Source organism: Lacerta agilis, chromosome 16, assembly GCF_009819535.1.
Source record: "Lacerta agilis isolate rLacAgi1 chromosome 16, rLacAgi1.pri, whole genome shotgun sequence".
NCBI classification, from domain to species: domain Eukaryota; kingdom Metazoa; phylum Chordata; class Lepidosauria; order Squamata; family Lacertidae; genus Lacerta; species Lacerta agilis.
The window spans coordinates 32,624,363-32,636,299 of record NC_046327.1 but is presented as its reverse complement, the minus strand read 5'-3'; the positions used below and the strand labels follow the sequence as shown (position 1 = coordinate 32,636,299).

At 42.6% G+C, this 11,937-nt stretch overlaps 1 protein-coding gene across 1 annotated transcript in view; it reads right to left on the bottom strand.

The window, feature by feature from the left end:
- Window positions 1-6,666: 6,666 nt before the first annotated feature.
- LOC117060850 (venom factor-like) overlaps window positions 6,667-11,937 on the bottom strand; it is a 64,489-nt gene continuing 59,218 nt past the window's right edge. The window contains exons 38-40 of the mRNA XM_033173416.1: window positions 11,821-11,904; window positions 10,024-10,159; window positions 6,667-6,954 (exon numbers count right to left, since the gene is read on the bottom strand). Coding sequence (XP_033029307.1) covers window positions 6,813-6,954; window positions 10,024-10,159; window positions 11,821-11,904 — 362 coding nt within the window. The 3' untranslated portion in view covers window positions 6,667-6,812. The remainder of the gene's footprint in view (window positions 6,955-10,023; window positions 10,160-11,820; window positions 11,905-11,937) is intronic.

Here is an 11,937-nt window from a genome sequence, read left to right as displayed (position 1 = left end):
TGTCCTTTTCCAGACTTCTGCATTTTATAAAAAATAAACCAAACCGAAACACTGGTTCAGAAGAGCAGAATTGTGCTTGAGGGGGAAAAGCATTTTTGCTCACTTGTTTGTTTGGTTAAAGGAAAAGAATAAGAAATCTGGCCAGAATAACTCTGAGAGGGATAGAAAAGGGTGGATAGAGAAGAGGGGCACGAAGGTATTTTGAAAGCGTAATTTGGGTTCTTTTTTAAACAAACAAACAAGCATGGCATGCACACTCCCTGCATCCTCTCTCATTGGCTTTCTCATCCTCTACCATGAGGGGAACTTCCCTCACTTTCAAGAGAGCCACTCCACCCTTCAGAAATTCCAGAACAGCAAACCATTGTTTAAGTCTTGTTGTAGTGCACAGTGCTGTCATATACATCTTCCTGCATAAAATAAATACAGGTGAAACTCGAAAAATTAGAATCTCGTGGAGAGGTTCATTTCTTTCAGTAATTCAACTTAAAAGGTGAAACTAATATATGAGATAGACTCATGACATGCAAAGCGAGATATGTCAAGCCTTTATTTGTTATAATTGTGATGATTATGGCGTACAGATGATGAGAACCCCAAATTAACAATTTCGACTTTGGGGTTTTCATCAGCTGTACGCCATAATCATCACAATTATAACAAATAAAGGCTTGACATATCTCGCTTTGCATGTCATGAGTCTATCTCATATATTAAACTTCATTGGCTAATGAAAACAATTGCTTACATAAATGGACTTTTCCACGATATTCTAATTTTTTGAGTTTCACCTGTATGTGGGAAGTCCTGATCAATATTAATGTGATTGGTATTCCTTTCATGGTTACGATTAAACACGTGAGGGGAACCGACTGTATTGATGTGTGTCTAGAATCCTCTTCAGATATTGAAATCACTTGAATGGAGCCAGGCTAGGTCTGCTCCCCTCAATCTTTATTTTGTTGCCCGCAACTGGTTGTGTGAGAAAAACAGAGCATCTCTTGTTTCTGTGGAGGCTCCCCATGTTCTAAAACCAGAAACCAGGAAAGAGGGGTATGAGAGTTTTTTTGGGGGGTTGCCTCACATGGTCACCCTCTGCAATTTGAGGGTGGCAGTAATAAAGGTTGGTGGCTGAAAGCCCTAAAACAAAACCAAAAAGGGGGGGGGGGCTCCCAGACATGGAGCTTTAAATTGCAGACCAGACTGTGCCTGGAAAGAGCAGAGGAAAGTTAAGTGTGGATAAACTCAAAGAGGGGCCATAGCATGGAGAAAGTGAATAGAGATAAGTTGTTCTCCCTCACTCATGAAGCAAGAACCAGTGGTGACCCAATGAAGTTTAAGGTTGGAAGAAAGTACTTCTTCAGACAGGAGCACATGATTTAACTATGGAATTTGCTTCCACCAGGTGTAGTCCATGGCATGGCTTTAAAGGGGGTTAGATATATTCATGGAGGATCAGTCAGGAGTCCAGGTTCCCAGCTTGATAACACAGTAAGCGTAGGTAATTAAAAAGGAGGATTTGTTGCAAAAACAAACAGATAGCTCCGGACGGCTCTAACAAAGCCTCCGGCATCATTACTCAAGATGACCCTTCTGAGGATTTCTTCCTCTGTCTACAGAATACATTGAACATTCGCACCTTACGTCCCTTGTTTTGCTTCCTGTCTAACAGCCCTCCCATTCGCCGACTGTGTGGACTTATTGGATCAGCTGCAACTTCTTCCTGTTCTGAGAGGCTGTCTCTGAGTCTATTTGCTCGTGTTTGTGCTTCCGGCGAGCTTTGGCTGTGTTCTAGCCTGCTCCCAGTTACTGCCTTATCAACTTGCACAGCAAGGTCAGGAAGAGCCGAAGGCTGCAGCTGCCGGCTCTCCCCTGTCTGACTAACATCTAAGCCTCTCTGTTCCTGGCTGCTGTTGGCTGCAAACTTTTGCTTGGAGCTGGCTCATTTCTGACAATCAATGGCCCACTAGCCACAACGGCTGAGTATTACTTCCAGTCTCAGAGGTGGAGTAGATGGCATTAGGTCTGATCCAGGGAGCTCTTCTTAGGGAGAGAGAGAGAGAGAGAGAGAGAGAGAGAGAGAGAGAATCAGAACATCATCATGCTCCAAAGATTGAAGGAACTCCACATGTGATGTTAACAATCAATGAGCAGATGGGACCTTGTGGCAGAAGTAGACCCTCCAAGTGTCCCTGTTTTCCAGGGACAGTCCCAATTACAAAGTAGATAAGCTTGCAGTTAAAAATGCATGAAACAGACAGCTACTGAAGCCCATAAGCTTCAGAATTCATGCTGCAATAGAGTGAGGGGCCAGCACAACAAGTAAATTTGGACCTGTGGGTTACCATCCCAAAAAAGTTTGGCAACCGTTCATATGTATTATATTACAGCCCCCAAAGGACTGATAGGACATAGACACTCACTGTTTTTTGTTTTAATACAATCTTTATTAAACATATTTCACAAAATTATACAGCAATATATGATATACTATATTACAATTTGCATCCCGTCCTATACAGCAAAAAAATAAAAATACAAGAAACTTATTTTTTAATGTATTTATTAAGTTTTTTTTTACAAACAACAACAATCAATACAAACAAACCAATACTAGACAATACAACCATAAAAACACAGAAAATAAAGACAAAATTACATTAAAAACAAAAAACTTATACTATCCCTAATTTTTAATCTTTGGCTCTATCAATTCTGTCTCCAACTTGGATTTTTCTAACTGAAAACCAAGTTTTCTATCTGACTTAAATATCTCATTAATCTGATGATATGGCAACCAGTTCGTAACATGTCCTTTCAATTGTTCATATGATTTCAATTTTAAACATTGTCCTTCTTGTATCAAAATGTCACTATATTTCGACCATTGTCTATCCATATTTGCTCTTTTGTGGGCTTTTGCTTCTAACGGTGACAACCATCTGGGCGTTTTCTTTTCTAACAAATCTTTATACTTCATCCATACTTTAAAAAGGGACTTCCTAATTATGTGTGTTTTAAAACCTTTGTGGACCTTGCTATTATCATAACAAAGATATCCAAACACATTATCATGTCCTTCCAAATCTAATACATCTGCATTTTCTAACGTAAACCAGTCTTTCAACCAACAAAAGGCGGCAGCCTCATAATAGATCCTTAAGTCTGGCAGGGAAAATCCACCTCTTTCCTTTGAGTCAGTTAAAATTTTATACTTAATTCTTGGTTTCTTTCCCTGCCAGATAAATTTCGACAAATCCTTTTGCCACCTTTTGAAACAATCCATCTTATCAATGACTGGCAATGATTGGAATAAAAATAACATTTTCGGCAATACATTCATCTTTGCTACTGAAATTCTGCCTGATATAGATAATTTTAAATTTGTCCAAATTTCTAAATCTCTTTTAATCTCCTTCCCAAAAAAAAAATATACAAGAAATTTAAAAAGGCCTAAAGTAGACTTCCAATTGTTCTAAAACCCCCCACTAAATTACACTTGTTATATTTTACACAGTATCATATTATTATATTATTTTCTTAAGTCTTTTGGAAACAAACAAACAAACAAATAGAAAAAAGAGAAATTAAATAGAAGCATTACCGGTAAATTTACATATATTATCTATACATTGCAAGACTCATTCAAGATCTGCCAGGAGCTTTTTGCTGTCACAGTAATTTTTCAGATATTCCTTGAATATAATCCATTTCCTGATTTACTTTTTGTGTCAAATACCCTCTTACCCTCCCTGTCATTTTTGCCATTCGCAGATATTCTAACAGTTTAACTTGCCATTCTGATTTTGTAGGTATAATTTCATTTTTCCAATACGTTGCAATTAAAATTCTGGCTGCGGACATAGACATTCGCTGTTAGGTGGTAGCGCGCAAAGCATGTTACGTTCCGGAAAGTTGGGAGAGCTATTGATTGCAGTTTCCTGGAAGGAAATTTTCCATTTTATAATTAGTATTTGCTCAAATATCTCTGCTGATCAACAGTTGCTTTCCGCTGGTCTTGAGGTCTGGTGGGTGAGACTTGATTCATACTGGTAGCCACAATGTGGGGGCTTTTTGGAACGGAATTACATGTGAAGCTGGGGTGTGGGTGTGGGTGAGAGGGCCCAACGCGCTCAGGGACCTTCCAGACAGCTTGCCCCTGCCCTGTTATTTAGGGAGGAGGACCATGTGGCGGAATAATGCCTGCTGATGGTTCAGGTTCATCATGGGTTAACCTATCACTCCCATTTTAGGTAGGTGTTCCCTGGGAGGTGGAGCTAGTTGGCATTCTAAAAGGAGGGGGAACAACCTTGAAAGGCAGTTGGGGGTTTGGCAGTTGGGGGTGGAGGATTAGAGAGAGTAAATGCGAGGTTAGGCTTTGGGGAATGGGAGGAAAGGTCATTACCATTGCTAAAGGGATGCAGGAAATGTTATAACAAAGCTGAATTACATGAGAAGAAGATTTGTACCAGTAATAACCCGAGATATCCATGTTTTCAAGTTACCTAATAAAGTTAAATGTGCTTAAACGTTCGTTGACTCTGGCAGTGTATCAGTACCTTAAGAGGTGTGACTAAGAGGAGAGAACAAAGCTTTCCTGGGGAAGAGGAAACTGTTTGCTTATTCTCCTGTCATACAGAGGGCTGGACAGTGAAGCCAAGTGTGCCACTTATTTGCCTAAAGGGGAGGCAAACTGCAGTAGTTGGGAACCCTGGTAGGGAGATCCCATAGGTGGCAAAAGGTTTTCAACCGTAGAGCCCTGAGGTACCCCAGAGACAACTCCCATATGAACACTGAAGGATTCATCCTAGTTGTCAGTGAAACCTAGGGAGAGTCACTGTTGGGGAAGTATTGAAGGTGAGGGAATAGGATCCCTCACAGAGTGAAAAAAGCTTATTCTTATGAGTTGATGTTTTTAAACATCTTCAAAGCCACTCCAGAAGGACGACCTGTCCAAAAAAGAAGTTTCAACATGTAGGGAGCGCTGCTGACACACAACCCACAGTGGCTCCTGCCTGCTCTGGAAATTTCTGCAGTGTATCCCACAGAGGATCCCTTTCCTCCCTGCAGAAGAAATTAACATTGGTACTTATTGTGATAATTTCCTTCTCTGTAGGGAAGGAAAGTGGGTATCTGCCTGAATTTAGTGGTTTACTTAGCAGCCAACTAAAACTACTTTTTAGTTCTGAACGTGTTTAACGTTTTGCTTGAACGCGGATTGAATCTGGGAGGGGGTTGCCCAACCCACTTGGATAACCCTCTCAAAAGTTTTCAAGCAGAAAAGTGGGAAGGAGAGAACAACACCAAGCCTCAGCCTTCAAGGTCATCGGCTGTCTCTCTTTCAGAAAGCCAGGGCTAAGCCCGTAAGCTCCAAATCAAGCATTTCCACTTCAAGAAAACGTTGTTCGTTTGCCCCCAAAGGGCTGCGAACCTCTTGGGGGTTCCTTTGACAGATGCTGTAGTTTTTCAGACTGTAGTCCAAAGATAAAGGGACGAGGTTTTGAAACATCCAGACAATGAGGAATAGGACTTGTCACTCCCAGGTGCCTTGTTTGTTGATCATTCATTCTGATTTGTGGCACAGGGAGATTACATGACATTGTGTCAAGCGAGTGCTCTCCGACTCTTCCAGTGCAGTTCTCCATAACCCTTATTGCAAGAAGTCTGAGATTTTGAGAAACAGGTTAGATATGCAAGAACTGCATATCAGCTTTAACTGGGCAACCTGAATTTGCCAGCATGGGATTGAATCTCATATGAAAAAGAGGATTGAAGTCTCTACCCCCCCCCCCCGGCAAAAGGAGGGCCTCTCTTCCTTTCCCCTCTCCAACAAATCAGGGACTAGTGCAACAATCTGCAATGCCCTCCCTATATATATATGTGTGCCTCTCACCCCCCTGAGCCTGCAAATATACAAACAAGAATATCAATGGTGCTTCCAGATCATTCACTGGTCCTTTTAAGTAGTAATAAGCTGTAACCAAAGTCCCATGGACTGCAAAAAGATCAAACTTATCCATCCTTAAAGAAATCAGCCCTGAGTGCTCACTGGAAGGGCAGATCCTGAAGCTGAGGCTCTAATACTTTGGCCACCTCATGAGAAGACTCCCTGGAAAAGACCCTGATGTTGGGAAAGATGGAGGGCACAAGGAGAAGAGGACGACAGAGGATGAGATGGTTGGACAGTGTTCTCGAAGCGACTGGCATGAGTTTGGCCAAACTGCGGGAGGCAGTGGAGGATAGGGGTGCCTGGCGTGCTCTGGTCCATGGGGTCACGAAGAGTCGGACATGACTAAACGACTGAACAACAACACAAGCCTAAGGATACTGAAACCATGCCATGTATTCTTTCCTTGTGCCCTGTTTTGGACCATATGATTGCCAGATATGCATCTGGAGTCAGTATCTTTATGTCATATGGACATATCCTGTATATTTGTATTGTTAAAACATCTCTCAGTTTGATTGTTTTCATTTTTGATTACCCATGGGTTTTAGCAAATAACGTTTGACTGATAGATGGACTGACTCCCCTGTGCTAAATTTTAGACTGCTCTTCCCCTGCCCTCTGTAAAGGGTCACTCGCACTGATGGCACTATAGAAACAAATACTGAAAAAGCCTTAACAACCTGAGGTTGTATGAAAATAATCAACCAGACCCAACAGTAAGAAATCGGTTCTTTATTTTCAATATAAACAATTTGAAGAGGAACTTGGAGAGCAAAAAGAACTTCAGGAGGGAAGGTGTCTTTGATGTCCTGACTCAAACGCATCTCATGGGAATCATTTGCTGCCGCCGATGCCTCTGCCATTAGACCTGGCAGCCCAAAATCATCAGTGAGTTGGAAAACTCAGTGAAGTCATTGCACAAGTCCTGGAATTCTTCATCCTGGCATTCGTCATCATTTGGCCACCTCTCGATCCAGGTGTCCTTGCTAATGAGGTAGTTGACCCTGGAAAGGGGAGAAGGAAAGCTTTGAATCTTTGCTCCACAGGCAAACCGGCTGGCCCAAGTGCTGCAGGTGAATCTAAAGACATCGTACATTAGCAGGCAGAGGCGGCAAAATAGGAAGGCGCTGCCCGCCTGAAATATACTCGGAGTCAAGTGTGAATTTCATGCTCTTTATTCAGCTCATAGTAGTGAGGAATGCAGTTCCCCCAAAACGTTTGCTTTATATACACTATTTACACAATGGGCCCCACGTGATTGGCTAATTCCGGGATACTCCTGTATGCCAATCGGAGTGCGGATTCACTTCCACCTGGAGTTGGATTGGGTGGCTCCTGCGGACCAATCAGACTGCTGCAATCTCAATCCTATTGTTCTGGGACCAATCAGACTGCTGCAATCTCAATCCTATTGTTCTAGGACCAATCAGACTGCTGCATTTTGGATCCTATTCAACTCAGTACATAACACCGCCCCTGAAGACTTGCTTACCTGGGTCATGCAGCTACAGCTTCCAGGAAGATCTCACAAGAGCCCCAGAAGATTACAAGGAGGCCTCCAGAGGCCTTGCACGACCTTCCAGAGACCCCAGTAAGCAAGGATCTCTCGACGTGATCTTGTGGGGGCTCTCACAAGATCTCACTGGAACCCAGAAGCTGCCACAGCTCCTTCTCCTCGCTGCCCCTTATATTTCACTGTCTGAAGCAGCTGCCTCAGTCTGCCTCATGGATGGGCCGGCCCTGTCAGCAGGCATGTTCAATGGCCTTAACACCTCTTGCGATCTTACATAGGTACAGCACAAAAGGAAAAAGACCCTTCTAATGGAATCATAGCCAAGATGGGCCTTTTAGTCACGGGGACCAAATTTCAGGCTTGTTCTAACTAAGGCAACTGTAGCTTCCAACCAATAAACATTTCCATTTCCATTAGAGGGCTGAAACCCAGGAACAGTCTCCAAGAAGATGCAGGTTGAGAGAGGAAATTTTAGAATACAAACAGCTTTACGCCTGAATTTTGCAGATGCAGTGGTGCTACACTGGTGCGTCCCAAAGCAAACATGTGAAGTGGCAGGTGCATGTTCTTACAGTGTACATATATCCAGAGAAACCTGCAACAGTCGGTCAAGTCTACCTGGTATGTAATGTTAAGGTAGGAACAACTATTTGCAATTCACACTTCATGCTTTTGCAAAGGTGTAAATAATAATTTAGGTGATAGGGATAAAGTAAAAGGTAAAGGTAAAAGACCCCTGGACAGTTTAAGTCCAGTTGAATTCGACTATGGGGTGCAACGCTCATCTCCGCTTTCAGGCCAAGGGAGCCGGCTTTTGTCCACAGACAGCTTTCTGGGTCATGTGGCCAGCATGACTAAACTGCTTCTGGCGCAACGGAACACCGTGACGAAAACCAGAGCGCATGGAAACGCCCTTTACCTTCCCATCACAGCAGTACCTGTTTATCTACTTGCACTTCGACGTGCTTTCGAACTGCTAGGTTGGCAGGAGCTGGGACAGAGCGATGGGAGCTCACTCCGTCAAGGGGATTTGAACCACCAACCTTCTGATCAGCAAGCCCAAGTGGCTCAGTGGCCACAGCACCACCAGCGTCCTAATTAGGAGATGGGGATATGGGACCTGAGGCCCCTGGGAGAAGACACAGCTCCTGAGTGTCAAATAAGCCAGTGTTTTTCAACCACTGTTCCGCGGCACACTAGTGTGCCGCGAGATGTTGCCTGGTGTGCCGTGGGAAAAATTGAAAAATTCAAAAGAATTACTTTATATATAGTCAATATAGGCACAGAGTTAATTTTTTTAACATTTTCTAATGGTGGTGTGCCTCGTGATTTTTTTCCTGAAACAAGTGTGCCTTTGCCCAAAAAAGGTTGAAAAACACTGAAATAAGCAATGTAATGAGGGAGCACATGGGTGAAAGCTTTCTGTATTTCCAGATATCTAGCGAGACGGCGTGGAAGCAACCATGATGAGGGTGTGAATACAAGTCTGGTATATATAAAGGGTTCTTAGCAGCAGCATGGCTAAAGTGACTTCAGCAATCCCATCTACCGTATTTTTCGCTCCATAGGGTGCACTGGACCACAGGGCGCACCTCGTTTTTAGAGGAGGAAACAAGAAAAAAAATATTTTTCTGGTTTTCCTCCTCTAAAAGCCCTGTTTTTTTGAGGATCAGCTAAAAGTTTTGCAGCTTTTTTTGCAAAGGGAAAAGCTTTGTTTTTTTGAGGATCAGCTAAACGTTTTGCAGCTTTTTTGCAAAGGGAGAAGCCCTGGTTTTTGAAGATCAGCTAAAAGTTTTGCAGCTTTTTTGCAAAGGGAAAAGCCCTGGTTTTTGAGGATCAGCTAAAAGTTTTGTAGCTTTTTTTGCAAAGGGAAAAGCCCTGGGTTTTTTGAGGATCAGCTAAAAGTTTTGCAGCTTTTTTTTGCAAAGGGGGAAAAGCAAAGAGGAAAAGCCCCATTTTTATGGGGTTGAACTCACATTTCTGCAGCTTCTAAAGGAAAGGGAGCCTTTTCTACAGTTTCCAGACAGATAATCTAAATCAGCTAGTCACATGTTGCTGGGGAAACAAACAACCTCCCTCTGCAGCACATTCAACAATGGAGGCCTGGGCAAGAGGGCGAGGCTGAAAGGGAGCCGGTACTCTTATCTCTCTCCCGATCTCTTGCTGATCAGCTGCTGAGCGGGGTCATTTCAACACCCCCTTTTCTCTTTGTAAAAAGCATAATCCTCTTTTGGCCCCTGGGAAATTCAGCTCCAGGGACCACCATTTGCTCCATAAGACGCACAGATATTCCCCCTTAATTTTAGGAGGAAAAAAGTGCCTCTTATGGAGCGAAAAATACGGTATGTACCAAGAAAACGTCAGTTGTGATCACAAAGAGTTATCTATGAAAGTGCCCCCCCCAAGCCCCCCCTTTATCTTGTTTGTTTCATTGGTTGATTTCTGTTTTTAAATGTTGCAGTGTAACTGTTACTGAATCTTCAGCTCTTAGGCACTCTGTGGACCTGATGGTAGAGAAGCAGGCTATGCATATAATGAATAAATGAAATTAAATACATACTCAGTTTTGGTATGCCACATGTCAGTGCTGAGACCCCAGATCAGATACTCCTTGTTCACCTGCAGATGCAGGGATTCCTTGCACCTCTTGTGGCTGATAAACTTGCGGGGCTTGAGTTGTGGATTTGCATCACTCCCTGAAGGAACCAGACAGGACATGGAGAAATATTTGAATCAGGTCCATGAGCAGAAATTGGATCCAATGAATGAATCAAATTTGCATAGTCAGAAACAATATGCAAACCACTATCTTTCAGATTCTCACATATCTGGCTTGGGGGGCAAGATCCACTGGAATGAGCAACGCAGCATGCAGTGGGATCTCCTTTAGCATGAAATCCCCAACCCTGGCTCAGCCAAAGATATGCTGACATAGCTCGCTATTGTTGGCTCAAGTGGGGCTCGGTCAGCTGAGCTAAAGTTGACTGAGCTGACACAGGTGTAAGTCCAAAAAAGGGGCATTCCGGAGGTGTGCCAAAGGTGGGACCAGACAGGCTGGATCTCAAGTCTGTTCAGCTCAGCCTGAACCTGGAAACCTGGGGCAGAATACTAGTTTAAAGGCTTGTTTTCCCTGTGCTGGGCTCAGGCAGAGCAACTTCAACAACCTCCCTGCTGAACAGAATTCTGATCTGGTGTAACTTTACTCCAGCTTAACTTATACTAGCTTGCTTTATACTAGTTTCTTATGCATAGAATTTGTCTCTTAATCCTTTATTAAATCATCAGGGAAGAAAATATATGACAGTCTTTAAGCTGAACAAGTTGGTCACAGTAAATGCTGCATGCAAAACACATTTCAGTTAATAGCTCACCACATTTTCTTAATGCTAAGAACTTCAAAGAAGGGAACAAAAGTAAACATGCCAATATTTCTTTTCATTTTTTAAGGAAGAAAAAAGAGTGTGTGTTTTTGTAACCAATGTAACATGCATAAGCAACGTAAGTTTTCCTAACCTAAGTGCCTCCAACTTGGTTCCTAAAATTTATTGTCATTTCACCAAATGAAAAAAACAAAAGCATCAGAACAATAAATGATCATTCATCTGTTCTCCAAAAGGGTTTTTGGTAGCTAGAAACTCTGAAAACCACAGGCCTAACTTACTAACAACTATTATTTATATTAAATGAATACCACACTTTTTCCTGATACTGGATGAAAGGCTGAGGGTGCAAAGAGGTCCAATCCAGAAAATAAGCCTAGCTTAGATCAGATCATTGGCATTGCCAATAACACTGGTCCTCTATTTGGAAGAGGAAAGTAGGGGACTAGAGTTACTCTTCTCTGCTTTTCTATAAATGATTTTTTTTAAAAAAAAATTTAAACACTTTGCTCTACAACGACAGATTCTCATGGTTTGCCTGATGCAGAACATGTACATTCTGAAACAACCTCTGGTGGGAAGAAAAGACAAGCAGTGATGGAGAAGTGGGCACAGTTCAATGGTAGAGCACTTGCTTTGAGTGCATAGTCCAATCTAGGCAGATCTGGGAGAGACACCCCCCCACACACACACACACCTGAAACCCTGCAGAGCTGCTGCCAGTCAGTGTAGACAATATTGAACTAGATGGGCCAATGGTCCATAGAACCATTGGCCCATCTAGTTCCTATTGTTCCTAGTGCTGGGCATGGCATCTTTCAGGGAAGCTTCTGAGGAGACCCAGGGTTGCCTGTCGGACTGACTGAAAATCAGTGGCCTAGAGACTTAAAGTGAGATTTTTCATCAATACTTATTTGAAGTAAATGTTGCTACTTTTGGATCCACGGCAAGTTTCCCTTCAGGGTGCAAATTCTTACCTGACTTAATGATTTCCAGAACTTCCATAATATAGTTGTGATAATCGCCTTCATCTTCTACTAGAATCAGCTTGGTCTTGTACACTTAAAAACAAAGACAGAGAAAGGTTTTTAATA